The sequence below is a fragment of the Desmodus rotundus genome, chromosome 1 (assembly GCF_022682495.2).
Source record: "Desmodus rotundus isolate HL8 chromosome 1, HLdesRot8A.1, whole genome shotgun sequence".
Taxonomy (NCBI): domain Eukaryota; kingdom Metazoa; phylum Chordata; class Mammalia; order Chiroptera; family Phyllostomidae; genus Desmodus; species Desmodus rotundus.
In genome coordinates, this window is record NC_071387.1 from 187,179,830 (window position 1) to 187,204,499 (window position 24,670).

The window sequence follows — 24,670 nt, forward strand, 5'->3', positions numbered from 1 at the left end:
ACAAGGCTGTGCATATACCTGTTTATACATGTGTGTGCCTTCACGCTCCGTGGGTGACTCTTTTGCAGAAACATGACCAGAGTAGCATGCTGTAGAGAGCCATGGAGACTGTGTGTGCACAGATTTAACACTGGGGGAGGGGGGCTCTGTTGCCATTAGCAACCACTTGCCTATTTATTAGAGGGTAACATGCTCACAGCGTGGGCTTTTCCCTTTCTTCCACTGCGTTCTCGTGAGTTCTCACAGCAGCGCACCTGAGCCTGTGCACCAGTGTGGTGAACAGGAAGACGACCACGGCCAGCTGAATGCATAGAGAAGCACATCTTTTTTTAACCACATGGGCTGCCTTTTGGCTGCCCTTCCTCTGTGGTTGTCACTCCATCCTGTTGACTTAGGGCAGTAGCAGCTACGTAATCGCTACAGTGGACTGCGCCCTTATTTGTTCAGCTCTGGGTGAAACACCTTCCTGCGTTTACTCATTAGATTCACCCACAGCTTCTAAAACCCACCGTTGCAGGGAAGAAATGGCAGCCGGGTCGTGGGCTGCTTTGGGGCTGCTGCACTGCACAGAAGACAGAGCCGGGCTAGGGGAGCGCTTTGCATTTGATCCCAGTGATTTTTTTTCTTTAAAGGAAAGATTAGGAGTGGAGTCTTCCTTCTTCTCAAGCGACCTTGGTAATTCTGTTGCCAGTTGTTAAGAGTTCCTGGGTGTGTTGTGAGTCCCCAGCCACGGAGGCTTAATGACATCCAGACAGCTTTGCACTCTCATGCCTGGCTTTCTGGGTGATGTCATTGCAGTGGTCAGGTGCTGTGACCTCTGATATTTAAGGACTCACGAGGTTTCCATGATTGAGGGGGCCACATGCCTCTGGGGGCCTTTCTGTGAAGCTCCGCCAGCACGAATTTCGATCAGCTTTTATGGGCTGCACGTAAAGTGACAGTGCTTAGCTCCAGCATAGATAACATCGTAGCACCTTAATCCCAGCTTCTGAGAGTGCATTATTATTGGGAGAACTTCGAGTCTGAGGTGATGGGAGATTGAGAGGAACACTCTCTGTGCTGCCATCGACCCACATGACACGCGTGGCCACCTGCAGCCTCACCGCTCCCCAGGCTGGGATGGCCGCGCTCCCTCCCTGAGGATGGCGCAGGCTCTGGACTGGACGGCGCGGCGCCGAGGTGTGGGGCCCAGGCAGTACGAGCTGGCTGTGCAGAGCGCCAGTGCTGAGCACTTGTGGGCGCTCTCCTGCTGTCACCCCTCTGAAGCCTCCTGCGGCCAGGGAGGGGGGGACTGTCACTTCAGTGGACAGCGGGGGCCTTGAGTCCATCTGCAGGGCTGAGGGGTGAGGGCTGGGAGCAGCCTCCTTGGTACATGAAGCAGGTGCCAACAGAAGCCATGGGATCAGAGGGAGATTGATTATTCGAGGAAAGACTGTTTCTTCTCTAAAATCAGAATGGAAGTCAGCAGTAGAGCTGTTTGGATGTAGAAGGGAAAAAATCTAGTGACCTAGTTAGTATTTTACAACCTGGCTTTTCTTGGTGAAGTAAGAGGTGCCGGTTGGGTGAGAGGGTGACTCAGGTCAAGGACCTGAGGGGACCAGGGCATTTGGGAACAGCCACAGTGGCGGGAGCCTCTATTCCCTGGGGGTGTGGCTTTACTTATGGGGATGGTTCACCTGGCTTGACCCCACTTGGCCAGCCTGTGAGATGGCAGTGAAGCCTTAGCAGAGGCTTCTGAAGGAGCCGCCTTTTCAAAGATGTCCTTCCCAAGCTATTGTATTTTTAGCCTTAACCAGATCTTGTAAAATAAGATGCTGAAATAAAAATAAATACCAATTTGGCTTTGTTTATACTTGTTTACAAAAGGAAAAGGTCACTTTCTGATTGAATACTCAGTTGTGGTAATTTTGTGTCAAGATTTCGTCTCATTCAAAATTAAGCATCTTTTGTGCAAGACTCTCTGGAGACATTTTCAGTATGTCAGGGCTGTTGCTTTTCCATCACATCAGTGGACAGATCTAATTGTGTTTCCGTTTGTGGTCATTCTCCATCTAGTCTTTTCTCCCCGTCCTTCCCGCCCCTGCTCAGGGCCGAGCCTGGCCGCCTCACTGGATGGCCTGGCCTCAGTCCACCTTCCCTGCCTTGACGTAAACGTATTTATGTATTCATCTTCAGCCTGCCATAGGTTGCATTCTTCAGGTGGCCTCTCCTGTGTTGCTGAGGGACTCACCTGTTCTCGACGTGGGGCCTGTTTCCAAGGCGCGGCTCTCGAGGGACACCCTGTGCTTTCTGTTGCACCTCTTGTAGGAACAACAAAAGATGACAGGGGAGCTCCAGAAACGAATTAACCATTCCTTGGAACATTCCTTTAAAACTGTCCTTTCCAGATCGGAATTTCTCCGCCGAGACTAGGTGGCCTGTCTGTGAGCCAGCGTGGGTTTTTACTTGGTTTAGTTTGTAAACCAGAAGGCATGGTCCCTGTAGTACACTGCAGAGGGGCAGAGGGACGGGGTTCTGCACTGGGCCAGTGTGCAGCCGTCCTCGCCTCCACCAGGCTCGTGGCTGGGGGGGTGGGGCAGGGAATGGGTGCAGAGCAGGGCAGCTGAGCCCTGGGCACTCTCCTGTAGGACCGGCGCAAACACTCAGGGCTCCTGGGCTTGGGGTTCAGCCATACGCAGCACCCCTGTTTCCCTCACTGGGGAGCCTGGCTTCAAAATCACAAGAAGCTTTTTTTTTGGCCAAGGAAACCCTGATGCGCATGGCCCTGTCATTTCACTGGCTTTCCCGTGGTACCCAGAGGAACGCTGCTGAAGGATGGGCAATGCTCGTTCCAGGGAGGCTGGGAGCTCTGCATTCACGGGGGGTGGGGGGGTGAGCACCATGGCCTCCTGGGTGTGGAAGAAAACGCCCGAAGCTTTTCACAGATGGTTATGTATACCTTATGATTTTCAAATGTCTGTTTGGGGTTATGTAATATACTAGCACGCTAGTACATTTATAACATGCTTGGTGGCGTGTAGTAAAATTCTTTGGTGGTGAGGTTCTTGAGCAAAAGCATTTGAGGAGCATTGCTTTAGGGCAGTGGTTCTCAGAGTGTGGTTCCAGGACCCCTCGGGCTCCCCAGGAACTTTTCAGGGGGTCTGCGAGTTAAAGCTCTTTTCACAGTAGGCAAATACAGTAAGTCCTCACTTAATGTCCATAGGTTCTGCGACTTTAAGTGAGACAACGTGTAACAAAACCAATTTTACCGTAGGTTAATGGACGTAAACACGAGTTAACTAAGGCATCTTATCGCTGTTATAATGAAACAATGTTGAATGAAATTATGTTATTCAGGAACCTGCTGTGTAGTCAGCTTTTTGTCGCTCTCATCCTCCCCCAGGTGTAGAGTGATGTTCTCCTGTGGCCGTGTGGCTTGTGCTGTCACAGCAGATTGAGGGCCGGAGCAGATGGCGAATCACGATCAAAGCCAGTTTCAAAACTGTAAAACAGTGCCAACCTTCTTCCTGATTACTTTGGAAAATACTGATATTTTAAATAGAAAGTATTATTGTTAACATGTAATGGGTTTAACGCAACATTATTTTTAAAGAAATCAATCTTTTAAACTATTTCAGCTTTTAGTTCAATATGGTAGGCATCCGTATCAGCTATGTAGATCTCATGCGCACAGAATGAATAGACGGCAGGAAGAATGAACAGACACTGAAGCTCTTTGGGATACTCAGTTTCAAGCGTGTAAAGGGGTCTTGAGACCACAGCCTTTGTGACCTGCTGCTTGCTGTGTTAGCGGTCAGGTAGGCGGAAGGGTGGGGAACCTGGAGAGCGAGCACTCGGCAGGTGGGAGGACAGTGAAGGCGAGAGCCGTCTTCCTACCCGGTGCCTTGGCTCCATCCTCCCTGTTTCTGCTCCGTGTGACGCCAGTAGCATGGATGAGTCATTGTGTATCAGATAGGTTTTTGTGGGAACCCCTGGCACCCCAAGACTAACCTATATCATTATGTCTTTGGGTAATTGACATAATTGAGTAACTGTGAATTTACTAACAAAGTTTTGGAACACGGGCCTTTTGGAGGTTGGAGGCAGAATTTCTGCTCAGGTCTCTGGAGCAGTTCCTTTTTGGCAGTGGCTCCTAGGAGTTTTAAATAGGAGGAACTATTAGGGGAACTCAGTGGAGATGGAAATAGAAGGGGAAACATCTGGGGTATCCTGTTCTTTCACTGTCAGAGTTTCAGGGTGAAATGTGAAAATCTGGTTTATTGTTCCATTAGCTCGGAGAGGTTAGAAGTCCAAATTAATTTTAAACTAATCTCTTGCCCCTTAATCTGCTTGGTTTTGTTTTCTTCAACTCATTTTGGTAAAATTGACCAAATGGTTGCCTCCTTTAAAACAATACACGACTCATCCGACAAGCAGAGCAAGTGCATCCTCTGCAAAGGATGTAGAGTACCGCCATGTGGGAGAACAGTTTGGCATCACCTCGTACACTTGGGGAGGTGCGTGAATGCGGACCCACAGTGTCTCCCCTCAGCCCGTCCCCAGGCCTAGACAGGCACTGGAAGTGTGTTCTGGGGTATGTGGGCTGGGCCGTTCATAGCAGCCTCACTTACAGTAGCAAAAATGGAGGCAGAGGAAATGTCCATTAACAAGATTGCAAGAAGCTTGTGGTACAGTCTTAGAACAGAGCATTAAATATAGCTCAGCATGCACATCAGTGTAGATTAACCGTCCACACCGAGATAAGTCACAAGAGAATGTGTGTAGTATGATTACGTTCCTGTGTAGCTCAAAGACAAGCAAATGAATACGTGTACCGATTGATTTGGTAAATGGCAAAAGTATAAAGAAAAGCAAGGAAATGTTTATCCTAAAAGTCAGTGCAGTGGTTGGGTCTGGAGCCAGGAGGTGGGAACCCTCGGGATGGGTGTGGAGAAGGCTTCTAAGGTACTAGCAGTGCCCTGGTTCTTAAACAGGAGGGCGGTCCCAACGTGTGCAGGTGGTCCACATAACCCGCCTGTGTGCAGACCAGCCTGCTTGCTTCTAAGTCTGGGGCCTCTTTTGCTTGGGCTTTCCTTTCAGTAGCTGGAAGAATTAGAAAAATTGATTGAAGAGCCTTTGTGTTCTACCATGACGTGAATAATTGAATACTTAAAGCCATCGGGGCTCTTAGAAGTTATTTACTATAATAGCACCCACCTGTCCTCCTGCTTTGAGGTTTTGAGGTGGTGCCACTGCAGGGTGACTGATGGCATGCTGCAAGCCTGCACAGGGCCATCTGGTCTTGCTTGCGCAAGGAACCAAGAAGGAGAACGGTGGTGTGGTTTTCACCACTTTACAAACTTACTTGCGAATGAGTTCTGCCTTCACCAGAGGAACTGAGGGCGGGGCAGCTGGGGACAGTGTATGGGCAAAGGGCAGCATCTTTTTGAACAGCGCAGGCAGCTGTTCTTTTCAGTGTTCACTACGTGTCCAGCCAGAGCGGGGAAATCCTGTTTGCTCTTGTTCATCAGTCAAAATGAGAGACCATCGTCCACTAACGACAGAGACTGACAGTGGAAGATGAGGACGGAGGGAGAGTGTGGCCTGTTTGTGCCTTCTGGCCTCAGGCCTGAGCAAGGTAGCTTCACAGAGGTAGAACGCGACCTCCTCCTCGAGTTAAAGATGCCTGGGCACAGGGCGTGTGCAGGTGGAGGGCCTGGACCTGGGAGCCGGCTGCCCTTTTCCTTCTGGGCAACACACCAGCTCATGCTGGCATCTCCACCAGAGCCAGGGGTTGAGAGCAAGCTCAGGTCCTGGCTGGTAAAGCCGCCAGTAATAGCGTGGCTGTGATCCCTTCTCCCTACCCCATCAAAGCAGGAGAGAAGGGCTTCATACACTAGTGGGCGGGCTTCTGACAACCGAGGGGCGTGTGGTGAAAAGGTGTCAGAAAGGGAGCACTTTTGGGGTTATTAAAGTGTTTGTTGCCACTATTTTAGTGAGACGTTGTGGGATCTCTTCCAAAAAATGTATTCCCTTCACGTGATTTTTTTTCTCGTCTGTGTCATTTCTAATTAATTGTGTCCTGATTTGCCCCTTACCATAGATGGGAACAGAGTAGAAGGACCTCAAGAATGCTCAGGTGCCAGTGGGGTGCCCCTGGGCAAGAGTGGGACAAGCGCTCAGGATAAACTGCTGAACACTCTCAGGCAGATGAGCGTTCTGATTTTTAATAGTCTTTTAGTCCCTTAAAGTATTTATAGTCAGTCCCAGAAGAAGGAAATTGCCAAGGTTAATCTATTATGACTGTGATTTTTTAAAAAATAAGAATTTTTTTCTGTGGCGTATGACAATAACTACATGTCTCAATTCTATTTTTTGACTTTTTTGAGTCAAGATGCATCTCCTTATAGAATGCAGTAATTGCAAGTAAATGGGCAAAATTGCCCCAAATTCACTTATTTAAAGCACTTACCAAATGCACACCTCTAAGAAGAAGCTGCTTCCTCAGATGCCAGTGGTAATAATCATTATTGTGTTCTGGGTGCTGTTTGCCAGTCGGTTCTCAGAGCCAGCCCTGGCTTCCCACTGGCAATGGGGGGTGGGGGGAGCTCTAGCCCTGGCTCTGCACTAGATGCTCTTGAACCTGGACGGAGACTTTAGTTTTGAGTCAGGGCACTGGCGCTCGGGTGATGTCTGTGTGACGGAATGCTTTTGGAAGTGAGGTGTGACTTCCTCTCCACACCTCTTGTGTCTGTGTCCTATCTCCCTTGGAAGGAAGTTGCTTGTAACCCTGTGTCATCTCCTGCGTGTCCTGTACACCTGGCTGACAGGTGGATTTAGGTCTCTGTGCGATACTGCAGAGGGCCTGCAGGCGCTGAGGGAACTGGAGAAAGAGTACCACACACCTGATTTTACATGTCCTTATTGCAGTGCCATTTGCATTTCTATACTGAGCTAATTGGGGAAAAAGTGTTCGCTGGGATTCCTGGTAGATAAAACACTGACTTAGCAATTAGGGGATTGAAGAGAAAGGAAAACAGATTCCCCAGGCTCCAAGGAATAGGACTTTGGCTCTCACCTTGGGCGCTGCAGAGCCCAAGTCTGCAGAAGTCAACTTGCTGGACAGTTTGACCTCTCCCTTCCTCCTCCCAGGGTTGTTTATGGGAGGGACCCCATAGCAAGCAGGAGGAGGCCCTGTGACCTCCGCACAGGCCCAGATGACACCTGTCATCTCAGCCTCTGGCATCAGCACTGTTCCAGATGGGATGGTGAGTTATGTGGTCGGTCACACAGCTGGAGCTGCTTCACCTCTGGTGAGGGTCACAGCCTCGCCCCCAAGTGCACGGTCCCCTGAGCCTATGCTGGCTTCTGCTCACTGAGCTCCTACTTGGACCTTGAATCAAGGGAGGAGGCTGTGTGGGCTGGTAATCTCCTCAAGGTCAGCAGGTCCCCAGCAGGGATTTCCTTCCCTGTTAGCTTCCTGCCCCCCTCCCAGAGGGTTCCTGCCCTCTGGGGCATTTCTGTCCTCTTCACCCTGTGAATTTGCATCTTTTTCTCCTCATCAATGAAAGTGCATAAAAATACAAAGTGCTCGTGAGTCAATTCACATTAAATCCATTTTTATATAGAAATTTGTCTTCCCATCCGCATATCTAAATTATTGGCTTAAATAAACACCTTCGTGACCAGACTTTTAAAAAAACTCTTGTATGGGTGCAGAAGGGAATTTGAGGTGGCAGGAAAGGTAGAGAGAGAATGGATGAATTTCTCTTTGTTTTTCACATTAGCAGATGCATTACTTTTCTCAGCCCTTTTTTGTAGTTTCTTAAATTTCTTATTAGGAATTCGGTAGGAAGGTAAATGATAGGGCCCTTTTTACTAGAACTTTTTTCCCCCTCTCGGAAATGAGGGTAAGGCAGGACACCAGCAACCTGAGTTAACAGGAGCAAAAGAGGTTGCTTTCACCTTAACAACCAGCGAGTCCTAAAGGCTGAGGTTGCCCTCATTGGTGTAATCTTAAAACAGGTCACATTACCTGTGACCAAAGTCAGGTGGCCCTTCTCCCAGCAGCTCTGCCTCAGGGCTAACATACTTGTGGAGCAGTCAGATCTTGTTAGGCTAAACGGAGGTTCTGGAAGAAAACTGCACACTTAACTGCGGGCTGCACTCGGAATTCAACCTGAAAACAAACAGGTTATAAAACGAAGCTTTTGTTGTTGTTGTCCTTGCTTCGGGGTGGCAGAATTGCTTCTCTTAGGAGTCTAGTCCTGTTCCAGGCTCTGTCTTCTGCTGGCGGCAAACCCATGGAGGATGGGGCTGAGCTTGCCCCTGCTTGTGTCCTGGACAGCAGACGTGCCACAGCGTATTTCTGGTAATTCAGAAAAACGGGAAGAAGGTTGTCAAAGCACAGCAGGTTCACTGAACAACTTAGGCAGGACAGCCGTATGTAAGTTACCAAGTGGGTTTCTAATGATAAAAACATAACAGTGTCGACCTTTGAACACATTCTTTCTATTATTGTTTACTTCATGCTTTGTGGCGTGACTCTACAGCAAGGGTTTTCCAGCCCTTTCAAAATAGGACCTAATTTAAGTGCCTGTGATGGATACAAGATTTCAGTGACAAAGGTACTACTATTAGATGAATTTGCCTAATTGATTGCAGCAATGTCTACATTTTTTATCTATATCACATATATAAATACAGTACATGTATTTGCAAGACATTTATTTGTCCATCAGGCTTCGCTTGTTGCACGTACATTGTTAAAGCCACTGCGGGTCTCCTGTTCGTTTTATTTTGTTTTTGACTGTAAGCTCCTTAAAATCAGGGACATCCCATTTAGGGGGAAACCCCTAGGGCTTAAGAGAGACCAGGTGTAAACATGTCCTCCCCGAATGCCACGTGATTAAAAATACCAATTCTAAGCCTCGTTGAAGGACTGGCTGGTAGAAAGTTCTGCCAAATCCTTTGTTGATATTAAAGATACATCTTCCTAGTGAGTTTGTGTTGGAGTTAAATCCAAATGGAAATAGCTTTTCAGCCCTTCAGCTGAGAGTGGTTTCTGCACTCCTCTTGGTGGCAGAGGAGGAGAAGCGAGAAGCCCCCAGATCCTCTCCTCCCCAAGCACAGCCTGTTCCTCTGTCAAGACACTTTCCGTAATTAATTAAATATTTTTGGCTGGGGTAGAAAAGTAACTTTTACTTACATTGTAAATACCCTCAAGTCAGCGTTTCCTACTTTCAGATGTAGATAAAAATATGTGAATGTAATTTTATGTGAAATACATGAATGCAGTACATGAATGCACTAGTCACTGAATGTACTAGACAGAGCACTAAGCAGTCACCTTAGCCTCCTCAAGATGACTTCGTACAGCTGGTCGACTGTTTTGAGCTGTTGCTGTCTGTGATTAGATGGATACTTTGCACAGAACTCCAAATTGGAGACTTCCACTTAAATTTTTTTTAAAGATTTTATTTGTGCCCTGGCTGGTGTGACTCAGTGGATTGAGTGCTGGCCTGTGAACCAAAGGGCCGCTGGTTTGATTCCCAGTCAGGGCACATGCCTGGGTTGCAGGCCAGGTCCCCAGTTGGGGGCGTGTGAGAGGCAACCACACATTGATGTTTCCCTCCCTCCCTCCTTCCCTTCCCTGCTCTCTAAAAATAAATAAATTTAAAAAAGAAAGAAAAGGAAAGAAAAAGATTTTATTTGTTTAATTTTAGAGAGGAAGGGAGGGAGAAAGAGAGGGAGAGAAACGTCGATGTGCGAGAGATACATCGATCAGTTGCCTCTCACACGCCAGCAACTGGGGACCGGTCCTGCAACCCAGGTGTGCGCCCTGACCGGAAAGTGAACCAGGCCAGCACTGAGTTCACTGAGCCACGCCAGCCAGGGCCACTTACAATTTTCAAACGCTCCAAGCACAAGTACTGGGAGGTTTCACGAGCTGGGGTTGGAGCTCTGACTGCGGTGGCGCTGTGCTGTGCAGCCACCGGCACCGTGTGCTAGACTCAGGACAGCCCCGTCCCTCAAAGGACTCGCCTTCCAGAGAAGGGGCCCTGGTGCACATTCAGATCATCACTGTGCAGTGGGAGACGGGTTCGGGGTGCCGCGGGAGTGCAGGGTGAGGGTCTGATCCAGCAGGAGGGGTGTCGCAGAAGGGGCAAGTCTTCATCTGAGACTTTGGGGAGGAATTGTGAAGATGAAGAGTGTGTGTGTGTTAGTGTATGTGGACATGTGTATGTAGGGAGGTTGGCAGGGTGTTTTAGGCATGTGGGAGAGCAGCGTGAGCGCGGGTGTGTGTTACCTGCTGGTGATCAGAATTCTTGGTGTGGGGAACTAGTGAGGCTGCAGAGGCAAGCAGATATCAGATCAGGAGGGATTTTGTGCCGTGTCAGGGAGTCTGGACTTTATCTGAAGGATTTTAGGGTAGTAAAATGGTGGGAGATGTATGTTTATTTTTTTTCTTTTACTGATTCTAGAGAGAGAGGAAGGGAAGGAGAAAGAGAGGGAGAGAAACATCAGTGTGAGAGAGTAACATCAATTTGTTTCCTCATGCATGCATCCTGACTGGGGACTGAACCCACAACCCAGGTGTTTGCCCTGCCCAGGAATTGAATCTGTGACTCTTTGGTTTGCAGGACTATACCCAACCACAACTGAGCCACACAGCCAAGGCCCCTATGTATGTTAGGGGAGTGGCCCAATTGGATCAGAGGGAGACACGAATGAACAGCCACTAGGAGATTGCTGGAGTAACCCACACAGGGAGATGCTGGCCAGGGGGACAGGCAGACAGGATGTGCCAGTTAAATCACAGAGTCTGCAGGAGTACACGAGAGGGCGGAGAGCAAGGAGAAGCCCAGGTTCCTGGTTTGGCCCTGGGGTGATTGGGGTGGGGCCAGGTACTGCGCTAGGACCCGCACAGTGGGGAGCACGTTTAGGGGGATACGGGTGCACACGGGGTTAGATATTTGGGTGCAGATGGCTGCACCACAGGCATGCAGGTGCCCTCTTCTTCACGATGTCTTTCTAGTGATGACAGTTTCCGGCTAGGCAGTCAACCCCCACCATAATTTCCCCCCCCCCCCGCCCCCGCCTCCCTGCCCACAAATTTTATATCTTCTAGGACATCTCCTCCTATCCCAATCCCTGTGGTCCTGGTATTTGCATACTAGGTACCTGTATCACAGAACTGACCACGCGTGTATGTTGCTTTCCCAAATAGACGGAGTTCCACAAGGCCCTCGATTGTATTTTACGTTCTCCCACTGCAGGGCAGGTCCGTGTGCACAGAGAGACGTTTTAGTGTCACTAATTTATGTGACTTGTATATACCTGAAAACCTTTCTGCACCTTATGTAATAATTAAAAATATATTTGTATAAAGGAAAAGATTTACAGCTTTATTTTTACAGAATACGATTGTGATCTGCATTGAATGACATGTGGACATTGTAATTTTTTATTTTTTTATTTGGTAGAGGACAAGGGTGCTAGGCTGTGTGAAATGTTTGAGATAATGATTAAACAAGATTTCTTTTAGCAGTGGGCCTTGGTTGGTTTGCTAGCAGTCAGATCATTTGATACGATTGTATCGTTTATATCTCGGTGGTTCATTTGATACCAATTAAGTTTCTAAACAGCTTTCCTGAGAAGCTGCTTCTTAGGTAACGCAAATCTGTTTTGGAGTAGGCCGGCATCACAGAACCATATGTGTGCACATATGTGTGTGTGTGTGTAGTTTAGGGTGGGGTGGCGAGGGTCCCCGAGTGCAGGCTGGACAAGCTTCCCCCAGAGGCACCTCTTGCCAGGCTTCACAGCTCAGACAGATGGATGTCCCCTTGCTTTTGGCATTAGGCAAACATGAGGACACGTTTTCTCTGTGCTTAGCCCTGCGCTGGTCCCTGAGGACGCAGAGATGAATGGCACATCTGGGCACCTGATTCTGTTTTGATTTATGAGACCATGAGAAGGTAGAACCCCCTTTTATAATGCTGCTTTTTTGGCTATTGAATTATTCCCTTCTGTTGGTTTGAGTTATGCTTTTTAATTAACTTCTAATGCATAGTTAATACATAATGAAATTATTAAAAGTTAAAAATTCTACAGATTCTCATTCATCTTAAAATATAGTTTAAGACTCTCTTTGTTACGGTCTTTTTGGTTGTTTGGTTCCTCCCCATGTTTTGTGCTCAAGATATTGAAATCCAGAGCTACTGTAAGTGAAAATGCCTTAACTCCCTTGAATCAGTCAAACTTATGTTGCTTTTTCTTCCTTAAAGTTATGAAGTTACAGGCTATTGCTTCTCAAATTTTGTGAAGGAATAAATCAACCAGCCTGGCAGTTATTGTAACCATAAAAATTCTAAGTAAAAATTACGATGTTGCACTATATAACTCACATTCCTGTGTGGTGGTCTGTGAACATGTCCCTATTCTTGATATGAGTACTTAATTCACTTTATATGCATTTTATTGTGTACATGTGGAATATAGTTATATTTATGTAAAAATAATATAAGCATTGCGTTATGTTTTAATTTTTTATATGTTAGTAAAAAAAGACATTGAAACCATTCGATGTATAAGTTTGTATCTTTGCCACCTTAAACATTTTCATAGAGGATCCAGGCTAGTTAAAATGCTTCCTTCCTACGCAACACTGGTCTAAATGCTTGGCCATCTGAACCCCTTACTAGCACCAGCATCGTGCCACAGGGCTGCCGCTCCCTGTGATCTGTGACTAACCCTGCAGGCACTGCAGAGGAAGGTCCAGGAGTCGGAACTGTGGACCCCCTGCCTGGAAGGGGTGACGTCACCGCCATTGGTGCATGCGCATGCGCGCGCCGGTGATGCAGAGATTTATCACCCTGCTCTTTGTGTTCTGGGGTGCGTGGCGCCGCTTTTTCTCTAGGTAAACTAATGAGCAAATTCGGTAATTACCACCGAGACTTGGTGCAAATAGTAACCCTCCAGCTTATTTTTTAATGTACCTTTTTGTTGTTTCCAAATGCTGCTTTATTTATCAACACTTTTTTACTATTGCTACAACCTGTGTTTTTGTAAGATTTTTTTTTTTTCAGTTTCTTTCACCTTCCATTTTCCCATTAGTACAACTGACAGGGTCTCACAGCTGGATGAGAATCACAGCTGGTCTTGTGGATTGTCTTCTAAGAGGGGAGGCAGAGGAGTGAGGCAGACAGACAATTCAGAACAAGGCACCACTTCATTCTGTTCAGCTCAAATGATCAAGAAATAACTGTGTATTATTAATATCTGGGAGAAATTTGGGGTTAAAAAATTAACCTGTGTTTTAGTTTAAATTTAAAAAAAAATTTGATTTACTTTTTTACTCATTTGATTTATTTCATCTTAAAATTTTAAACCACAATGTAAAAAGAAAAAAAGAACTTGTGGAATAATGGGCTACATAATAGCTTTACTCATTGTGAACATATTTCCACGGTGCTTCTTTTTTTCTTAAATTAAAAAAGAACTTGGAGGGGGGTGTTCTTTTTTTGAGGAAGTGACCAAGTGAGTGAGCCATTCTGGTCCGCAGTGACTCACTTCAAGAGGTATTTCTCAACAATAGCGATACAGCGCCCTCTCTGCAGAGTCTCAGGATAAAAATGAAAAATTGATTTGACCAGTGAGGTATTAGATAGTTGAAGTTTCAGCCCACTGACTCAGTTAAAAGATTTTCCATTGCTGAATGATAACGTGTAGACTATTTCCTCCTAGGGCAGAGAGGTTAATTTTCCTTCTTATAAATCATGCTGGAGGAGTGACCCTCTGAACAACACTGAGCTTATATTTCACAGCCTCAGATAGAAAGTGCTGAGGAACATTGGGGTGCTTGCCTGGGGTTCAGGGATGAGAAGCTGGGGGAGTGTGTTTGTTTGTTCATGCATTCAGCCGTCCTGTGTTCACCCACCGAGCTGTGCCTGGCTCTGTCCTGGGTGTCCGGGGTCCCCCAGGGAGCAAATAGCCATCTTCTGGCCAAGAGGCTGATTTGGAGAAAGAGAAAGGAAAAACTATTTCTTTGTGGGCAACATAATGCTCATCATTTAGAGACATATGAACAGTTTGGGAGGACTTTAAATTTTTTCTGAGACTGACAGACACGATGCTGTACCACACAGCCATTTAAAAGGTGATTACAGAATCAATTTTAGGAAATGATACCAGGCTGAACCTTGCAGTTGAGACTTTTTAAATGAATACATTAAAACCTCTAAATATTCAAATTCACTTGTTTTAGGAAAAAACATTATTTGTGTTGATTTGAAACTGGAAGGAGGAAAGGAAATTATCAAGCACTATCTGCATTTATATCAACAATGATCAAATTCAGTTTTTAACCCAAACCTTTTTCCCCGAATGGCATTCACTGAATAGTAATCGCGGGATCTTAGAGTAAAAGCAGACGTTACCACGTGAACATTCTGATGAGATTCCTTGCAGGTTTGGTCTGAAAGAGCACTTGGGGCATGCGCGCCTGTTAGGCCCCAGCGGATCATCCTGGGCTGCCTGCAGTCTGGGCTGTGTTCTCTGTCTCCTGAAGCTAGCATTTCATTAAAATTCACATTAGCGTCTTTGTCTCAGGTAGCAAAATGAACTCTAAATTGTAACAAGAACCCCATCTGTCTTTCTGCACACTTCAATATAAGCTCTTTGTAATTTAAAAACTATATACAGTAATTCAAGAAATGAGTCCCACTAAATGTCCTCTGACTTTGGCCAGTTACCCCCTTCAAGTTGCTCTTTTTCTGCCCTCTCTCTTCTAATTTTTTAACAAAAGTCTCTTCGTGGTATCCCCTCCCACCTATTATTGGCAATTTCAAACTCCCTTGGTGACACTGAGACATAAAACTGCCGCTGACTCCTGCTCCGGGGCACAGAGATGTGGTCTGTGGTCCCAGAAGTATCACTGCGCAGCGCCACTCGCTGCTCCTTTCCCGCTCCGTGAGTGCGGGGGGAGAGGCGCACGCTTCCTGGGGAAGTCACCGAGCGTGTCCCTTTGTTCCACCAGTTTAGGAGCCACAGCTAGGTCCTGCCACACGTGAGGGAAAAAGACAGTAGCAGTGTCTGTGGTGTAATCTGGAATCAGCGGAATAGCACAGAAGCCATTTCTTTTTTTTTTTTTTTTTTTTTTTTTAAATAGTCACTCAGTTTTCATGAGTAGCTCTTCAGGGCCTGGAACAGAATCTGTCTTTCTGATATGAGGATATTTCATGGCTGAGTTCTTCCTGCTTTTCATTGAAAGTTACATGGTGCATTAAATCTAGCTTTAGTATGTATACATAATTCCTCAGTCTTTTGCTTATTGGGTGTGTTTTTAAAAACAAATGAAATGAACAATAATGCTGAAGTGACCTCCATAATAGCCACAAACTCTGTTTCTCTGTTTGGTTAGTTTTATGTTTCTGCTTTTTCCCCGTTTTCTTTCTTGTTTAGAAAGTTTCAACTGACAATTTTAATAACATTAACATTTCTTTTCCTGTGGCATATTCAATAAAAACATTATGGTAAAACTGTTTAGAATTTATATTCTAGTCTGTGTTTGGACACGTACATACATCACAATACAAGCATAATTCGTTTCAACACCAATTTAGCCATTGACTCATGTGCCTTTCCTCCTCTAGAAAGACTGAGTTTCTTAGGGGAGAAATTCAGGAGCTGAGAGACTGATGTAACCACAGTTTTAAGAAACTGAAGACACATGGGAGTGAATTCATGGCTTATAGTAGGACATAGAAAATTGCAATTTTCATTGTTAAGTTTTGTTTTCTTCCCCTTCTTTTCACATCAGTATAATATTCTTGCTGGGGGGTGGCCTGGAATGTGGCAGCCGTGGCTTCCATCATTCACTCCATCGGGGTATTAATATGTAGGTGTGGCTCAGAGAGTCAGCAGGAATCATCAAGCATACTTGTGATTATTAGAAGTCACACGGTCCTCTTTTGAGGTACCAGCATGGGGTTAGGACATTCTCCTTGTGCAGGGTTGTATGAAAGGGAGCCAGACCCAAGGTGGGGCCCCTGTTTCTGGAGTCTGGGAGTCCAGGACTGCTGTGTGGGGTGGCGCTGCTCAGAGGGCCTTGTTGTGACTGTCCAGGGCATCGGTGGGCGTGGGCTATGTGGGAAGGGTAAGAAGTGTACCTTCTCTTATCTGGTAGCAATAGAAGGGGGATCCTTTTCAAATCCCTGTAGATGGGGATCTACAGGTGAGGCTTACTCGTCTAGAATCTCTATCATTTGGTCTGCTTCCACATTTGTCTCGGTCCCCTCGCACTTCGTGCTGCTTAGGGAACTTCACTCTGTGCCTTATTCTGTGGGTATATAAAGCTTGTCTCCTTGAGGCCTGAGGTGGTACCTAACTTCTCTTTGCATTTGCCCTGCTGCCACTTGTGTCCACCTCGAAAGGAATCGGATGTAATCAATCTTGTAGACACAGTCAATGAATTACCCAATGGCTGGCAGTGGATTCCTGAGACTAGATTACATCCATTCAAGAGGTTTTGAAGGAACCTTAAGGATGAAATTGCAGACCTCTTGGCTCTTGTTTTGCCTTTTATAAATAGCCACTGTTTTACAAGCTTGGTTGGTTGCCAGCACAGGGCATGGTGTGTTGGAAAGCAAAATGGCTTGGTGATCTGGAGGGGCAGGTTGTGCTGAGTCCGTTCCTGACCAGCTAGGTAGTCCCACTAAGGCTCCCTGACCTCAGGGTCCTTGTCAAGTTTGTTTACTGCCGTCCTTGTGCAGAGTCTCCGGTGACTGTAGATGCCATTGTCCATCCTTGTATACTGGACAGAAAAGATTTACTTTAAAACAAAATCCCACCACACCATTGATTTAGTCATTCTTTGCTCCTGTGAATGATAATGTTGTAGAGATTGAGTTCTGTTATATCCTCCCAGAGGTGCTGCTCTCGTTGTTCACTAGCTGCTTTAGCAGACTACCGACTTGGCTGGACCCAAGCCACGAACCCTGTCTCCTCTGCTGTGGGCAACAGCTCGGACCGTGGTCACATCTTTTATCCTGAGCTTAGAGCTTGGGCTGGTTGGAGCTTGCCCCGCACATGTGAGGCTCAGGGGAGAGCCAGAGACTCGGTCCAAGTTTGTACGCTGATTCGGGGGCCCCCCTTTCCCCTCTCCATGATTTCTCCTCCCAGTTTTAGTTGCTGAGGTCACCCTGAGCTGTGTTCTGATTCTGGTTTTAGCAGCTCCATGTGATTTAGACTAGGCTCTGTCCTCTGGCTTCAAGCCCTAACAGGGGAGGTGTACCCGATGCCATTTCCTTTTCCCAAGAGTCTCTCCCTGCTTTTGGTCACTGTCCAGTGTGTCGACCTAGCTGTGTTTGTAGATTTAACGTGTGGCAGGGCTGGTCCAATAGGAGCTGCTGAGACAGACCTGAACTGGAAGCTCCGTTTGTTTACTTTCTAATTCCAGGTCTACGTGTTTGCGTTGGTTGTGTTACCAAGCTTACATTTGGGATGTTTTCACATACTATTTTGGCAAGAACAAACAGGAAAACAGGGATGGGACAGTCTTTTATTTTTTTCTAGAGCGTGCTCTGCCAGTAACCATAGTGACTAGTTTTGACGAGCATGGCCAGCATCCCTGAACCTAGATAACCTCTGTTAGAGACCTCCAAGACAAATATCCTGAGGCGTTATCATGGGTACGAACATTTTGGACCTCAAACTCCCATGTGGGCATTCACCCGGGTGAGCTGGCTGCACTGTTTAGGCTGCAAGAATTCATTTTGCTTAGATGGATGTTGGCTTGGCCCAACTTGCCTGCTGCGTGCTTCTTTTCCACAGGATTCCCACTTGGCCCTCTAAGATACTGCAGGGCGAGCAGGGAGTTAGTTTGCTGTGAGAAGAGGTCCTTGGCCACCCTTGGAAGCAGGTGGCACTGGGCCATCTTACCACATTAGCCAGTGACATTCCTCCAGGGGGGCATGACCCAGAAAACCTAGAAGGACAGAGCCAACAGGGAGCTGTGGCCAGTTCCCAGCTATTTATAATCTCTTCTCTCCTCCCTGCCACTGTTTATTTTTAACGGCTGAAGTCTGATGGGATGAGGCATTGGGCTCCCCCTAGAGGTTTTTGTATGCTACAAGTAGCAGTGTTTAAAAGCAACGTTGCTGCTTTATCTGCCAGTATTTGTATTTATCTACAAGATTAAAATGAAGGTTTTTGAAATGATGTGGGCTGATTTTATATCTAGTCTTTTGGGGACCGGATTTTGAAATTTTAGAAATGGCTGAGGGCCTGCTTGGTTCAGTAGCCTCTGGGTCTGCGGGCAGATCAGTGCCTGGCATTGAAATAGACCATCACTCTGGGATCAGAGACTTTCCTTCACAGAATTCAGATGTTTTCAAATGATGATATTTCTAGAGATGATATAACGGGTGTGAAGAAAGCTGCTGGGTTGGCATTGGATAGAATGGTTAAGAAATTAAACGTCACTCAAGCAACCTAGTAATTTTATTTTCTTCTGTATTTCAGGGTTTCGAAAAAACGATGAAATGAAAGCTATGGATGTTTTGCCAATTTTAAAGGAAAAAGTTGCGTACCTTTCAGGTAAAGTTTAACTTTCTAATCTGCTTTATTGAGCCCCTGACGATTTCTGATACAGCTTCAGATTCTGAAACCCTAACCTGCCTCACCTGCCCCTGCCACAGGAGCGTGGGTATTTCAGTGGATTTTTGCCTGCTTTATTCTTGTAGCGATTTCCCGAGAAATCAGTGCCCGAAGCGTTTTCTTCTAGCTGGCCGGCACTTTGTAAGCCAGGTAACACTGGTGATCGAAATGTTCGTGTCTGTCATTCCGCAAACCTGTGCCTCTTTTGCCTCAGTCAGTTAGGTAAAACAACTGATTTTTTTTTAAAAAAACGTCTGTCATCTCTGCAAAAGCAGTGGGAATATGACCGTTTATCGATGTGTCCTGAATTTTTTACTTTGGTTTCTTGAACTGTGGAAACTCATGTAGCCATGGCCTCTCTGGTCCTGGAGCTCCTACAGCCCTCGCCGTGCATCGTGAAAGCCCTGGTGATCTTTACCGGCTAGGTCCTCCGCTTACCTGAAGAACCTCATCCTGGGCCACCTGCAGTGTGGTGGCAGTCTGCTCCAGCCCTTCAGGCCTTGGGGCACTCGACTGCCCTCCCTTCTGCACATGCAGGGTCAGCTTTAGGGCTTTATGGGGGCGGTGTCCTTGGGGGCTCCCTCCTACATGAACAGAGCAACCATTGGGTACTGCATCTTTGGCACCTGTTTACAGAACAAAGATTTGCAAGATTTTTCTGCTCCGTTTTACAAGAAAGTAAATCTTGAGATGGTCACATGCTTCTAGACAGTCTTTCTGGGTGTGTTTCCCGCGATAACTGTTTGTCTTTCGCAAGCAGGCCTACTGTGCTGATCTGAGGTCTCCGCTTGCACAGGTTTTATTCTGAATTTGTAATCCTGCTGGCTGCTTTTATGTGGTTTGTGTGTCCTTTGGGTCTGTGGGACTCGCGTATAGTTAGGATGCAGCTCCCTATGGTGTTTTCGTTACTTTTACCTTGCTTTTTCCATCCAGCAGTATTTCTTGGCCCCTATCAGACACTGTTCGATGGTTTTGCTGAAGTAAATCTAATGCGTAATGCATTTGGAAGGTTAACAGATGATTATACAAAGTTCATGAAAACAAGGAGGTGCTTTAGATCGATGGGGACACATGGTTAAAAAATGAGAACGCAAACAGCTCTTGACTTGTAATTCACTGTGTTAAAAGTAGCCTTTGCTGTTTTCTAATCACTTACTGACAAAATGCATAATACAGTTTCATGCCAGTTTTGGGAACCCTGGACTTTGTAGTTCACAGATGGATTTTACAGTTAATAGAATGAAAAGACTCTACTGATGAATATGAGAGGCAACAGTAAGAAAGGTTTAAAGAAACCTGATTCCCACATGTGCGTCAGGTTTTTATTGTAAAGTTTGGGTTTGTGATGAGAGCACTTGTCCCTTCTGTCCCTTCTTTGTTCCCAGACCTCCGGTTATTGCACTGTCTTCCTCTGTTGAGCCCCTGGGGGCAGGCGTGCAAAACTGTGCAAGGGTAAGATAGGTGATTTTTATTTGTGTTCATTACTTTGTTAGGTATTTAATACAGGACACATTATTAGATGGCATTTTTACTTAAGTTCCTGTCAAAACTAAAACTATTTCCCTTCTAATGAATTAAAGAAATGAAATGATTAATCTTTTAGAGTTATATCATGAATCTTTGCTAAAACCTTAAATTCTGCAGGGATAATTAAAGCTGGATATCTTTAGTGGGGAGGGAAGTTTTGCATTGCAAAAAATTAATGTGGAACTGTGTTAAAACATGAGAGCCGGTCGGATTGGTGTTAATGAGGTGTGGTTAGTAAAGGTGCCACCACAATCTTATAGTATTGTACTTTCTAATTTGGGAGCAGATTCGGCACGCTGCATTAGCGTGAGCTGACTGCAGACTGCTTTAGGCTGCTTCCTCATTTAGTAAGGGGCAAGGAAAAACACCATAAAACTAAAAACAAATGATTATTTAAAAAACTTCACCTGTGAACCCATTTTTTTCTTGTTGAGAAGCAATTCACATAACATTAAATCCACCTTTTATAGTATACAATTCAGTGAATTTTAGTGTATTTACAGGGTTGTGCAACCATCATCACAGTCTAATTCCAGAACATTTCTACTAACCCCCAAAGAACCTCATGCCAAGTTCTCCATCCCCCCGCCCCCAGTGCTGGCAATTGCTTATCTTTCTGCTAAGACCCCCCCTTTTTTTTAATATTAGGAGATATTATGGTACCTTTGTAAAAGCTCTCTGTGTGACTGGCTTTTAGGAAATTAAATCTAAGCAGAATAGCCAGGGCTTTCCAAAAAACAGGCCAAGAGATCAGTGATTCCATGAATTACTTATTAGGTCATGATCTAGAAAACCAGTGAGGATCCCTTGTACATGAACATTTCTGACCCTCAGTCTCGTCTCCAGGTACTCGGAAACATAATCCTCATCGCACTTAAGTAAGAGAGTAACATACTACTTTCTCCATTCAGAGAGTGGTATTAAATGAGTTAGATGACATGTCTAAATTCATGCTTGAAGTCAGAAGGGGGCACTACAGGAAGTGTCCTGTAGTTTCTACCTAATAGTGTGTACACTTTATGTGTATTGTATATGTACTTAATGCATTATATATATTTATAGTAGATACAATTAATGTAGTATATATTGTGTATTGTCATATGTGTATATGTGCACACACACATATATATATATATTCATCCATATCTATTCTATACGACATACTATATAGAATTCCAACCACAACATGTGGTTCCTATGCCACTAGGGTTTGGGCCTTAAAAGAACTCAGAGGCAACTACCAGAATTAAGAACACTACCACCCCCCTTTTATCCTGGGGCGTTTCAGTATTTCGCACAGGAGAGAAGAGCGTAGTGAGTTTCTGCCAGCCCGTGGTGCATGCCAGTGACCTTGCTCATCTGTGTTCCTGTTCGCTCCTCTCCTCCCTTCCCTACGGATAGTTTCAAAGTAAGTTCCATGTATTATATCATTTTATTCATAAACATTTAGTTGTCCAAAAGATACGCTTAAAAACCCCACACTTCCATTAACAGACCTAAGAATAAGCAGGGGTTTTTAAATATAAAACCGTCAATTAATATTCAAATTTCCCTGCTTGTTGTATAGTGTGGTTTTTACAGGCTACATATTGCAGTTAGTTGATATGTTGTGTGTCTTTTTAATTTGTAGGTTCTTTCTCCTTCTTATTATTTTTGTCTTATCCCTTTATTACGTGAGGAAACCAGGTGTTTTCCCATAGGTTTTCCTATATTTTAGATTTTGCTGGTTGCATCCCTGGGTGGTCATTTAGCATTTCCCCCTTTCCCTGTATTTCTTGTAAACTAGGAGCTAAATCCTGAGGCTTGGTTTTGTAGAGAAGGAGGCAAAAACCCTTCATGGCTGGTATTGTGTAGTTCTCCTGGGAGTTTTATTGGGAGAGTTTGGTTAAGCATTTATTGGTGATCATTGCTTAGATCTAGTAGTTTACTAGGGTTGCAAAATGCTGACATTCTTTTTTTTTTTAATTTTTGTATTATTGTTTAATTACAGTTGTCCCCATTTCCCCCCATGACCCTCCCCTGCCCTACCCACCCCCTTTCTTCCTCATTTGTCAACTCGGATATTCCCTGGAGAGAAATGTGCCAAAGTTTCTTGCTGACCCTGAGAACACAGTTCATACAGGAAAAGCAGTATCAGTGATTCTTCTTGTCCCTTGCCAGTGTTCAGATTTATGAAAAATGACCATTAGACATTTTAGACTAATAAAAAAAATTGAAGCCTTTTTAAATATCCTTTCAAGCTCCTGATTTTAAATATATTTGATGTGTTTTAATTCACTGTCCATTCTTTTTTCTTTTAATGAAGTGAACATTTCCCATCTTTGGACAGTGGAAGCTTCTTTAGATTGGCTCCTGAATCCAGCCGTGTACCACAGTAATGCGCCTGCTCTCTTTGCTGCTGTGACCAAGTGTTTCCTGCCCAGCTTGCCCGTGTCCTGCTCCACCTGTGCAGGCAGCCATTTTTCTGAAGTCCCCTGTTCCTTTGTGGGAGCTAGGAAGCCCGCTGCTCCTGGTGCCGTCCTCGTGTCTGTCTGTTCAGTGGGCAGACACATCTGGGAAATACACACACACACACACACACACACACACACATTTTTCCCCAATGAGTTAAGATGTAATAACTCCATATTAAAATTTCCAGTTTACAATTAGGATTAGAGATACTTTATTTTTCTTTGATTATGTGCTTATATCTCCTTTCCTTTATGCTAAAAATCTCGGTTCCTGCCCTCATCGACATAATTGCTTATTTACTCTGTAATACTGCTGTTACTGCCACAGTGCGACTTCTGTTGTTTTGCTGTCCCCAGGGCATGTGCCACCAGCAATGTGCTGTCCGTTTCTGCATTTTAAAGTCGCATAAAACAGTTCCTCTCTGTGTGGATCAAGTCCCTTCCAACTTGAAACTCAGGGGCATTTGTTTCATTTTGCTTTATGTTTTTAAGGCTTACAAAAACCAGCCACCTAATCTGGCTTCAATATTAAGTACAATGAGTACATCACTCTAAGGTTAAAAACTAAAAAACATGAAAGATAAGCTGTAGTTAAATCTAGTTTCCCTCTTTACCTCTTTCACCCTGTACCCTCCCTCCCCCATAGGAAGCATTTTATTTTTTGTTTTATTTATTTTTTGGTTTATTTCCTATACTTTTAAAATGAGAGCATTCTATCTACCTACCCATTCATCCAGTCTCATGCCCCCTCCCTTGGAGAAGGAGTGATTGCGATGCACCGTTTTCTGTGCCTCACTTGTCTCACTTCAGACAGTGCTCTCGGAAGCAGGGCCTGTAGCGAGCCCTCGCTTCTTTCACAGGTGCAGGTGACTGCACGGTGTGTAACGCTCTCAACAGTTTATTCAGCCACTTGCCTATGGGTGGACATTGGGTTACTTTTTTAGATTAGCTTTGGGGGGGCCAAGGTGAACACTCACCTTTGTAGGTGGAGGTATTGTCAGGAAGGTGGGATTAGATTGCCCAGAGGTTTACTGTTAGTAATGTGACTACTGACCTTAATTCCTCTTGATGCAGTTTTGCCGAGTTCTGTATTTCATGGCAAGGGAAGGAGGTCTTTCCCCTCCATCTCATATGTTCTTGTTAGAGCCTAGTACAGTCTGAGTCCTTAGTGGCGGGCTGGGAGGCCAGGTGCCGTCAGAGGCCTTCCCAGAAGTCTGGAGACCCCTCAGAGTCTTCGTGAGAAATAGTCTGTAAGCCGGTTTCTGGTTCTCAAGACCCGGCTGGAAGAGGCGAGTGGTGAAGGTATGGGGCTGGTGTTCTGTCGGCTTTAGCTGCTCCTGGAGCAGGGGGCCAGTGGACACCCTTTTGACAGGGCTTCGTTACCTAATAGACTTAGAGATTATAGCCATAATTTTTCTTTTATAAACCACATCTTTTCAGAGCTTTTCACGGCTCTGAGTTAGACTGTTCCTCAGGGAGGCATAAAGAATGGTTTTCAGTGGTGTTCTAACCCAGAAATTCAAATAAGGCCATTACAGAGGAAAATCCAGTGGGTTCACTAAAATTTACATTGTGCTTCTCCAACTAAGTATGTCTTCCACGAGAAGTCCATTCTCATTGGGTGAAAGGTGAGTTCTTAATTTATTGAAAGATAAAGGGGCAACTCTGAATCTAGCTGCGTCTGGTCATTCTGGGCCATGCTGCTCGAGAGACTAAGCCCCCTGGAGGTTTTTTTGCCTTTTAGATGAGGGAAATGAGTGTCCCTGCGTTTGAGGAAGTAATCATCACACAGACATTTGTAGCTATAATATGGGACCTTTCCAGCCTTCTTTCTGATATTAAAATAAACCTCAGTTTATTTAGCATCTGTGTTTCCTCCTGTAAAAACTTCAGGCATTTCCCTGTTTAACTTCCTGATACAAGATGGTAGGTACAGTCACACCTCCGTACTCGTCGGCTTCAGACCTCATCAAACCCTGTACTCATCGCATTTTGACCAGAAAAAGATGTGTCAGCACTTGGCGCTTGCTGGGGACGTGTTGCCCTTGCTAGAA

General features: G+C 45.4%; 1 protein-coding gene across 6 annotated transcripts in view; it reads left to right on the forward strand.

Moving 5' to 3' along the window:
- The window catches only part of TRIO (trio Rho guanine nucleotide exchange factor), a 322,397-nt gene that overhangs the window by 90,627 nt on the left and 207,100 nt on the right, over positions 1–24,670 (forward strand). For 4 of the 6 annotated variants that reach the window (XM_053913973.2, XM_053913947.2, XM_053913953.2 and 1 more), the window contains exon 2: positions 18,502–18,576. In XM_053913973.2, the coding sequence (XP_053769948.1) occupies positions 18,502–18,576 (75 nt within the window). Of the gene's footprint in view, positions 1–8,054; positions 8,173–8,201; positions 8,351–18,501; positions 18,577–24,670 lie in introns of those variants that run through there. The other 2 variants (XM_045186310.3, XM_053913949.2) reach the window with 2 other exon arrangements.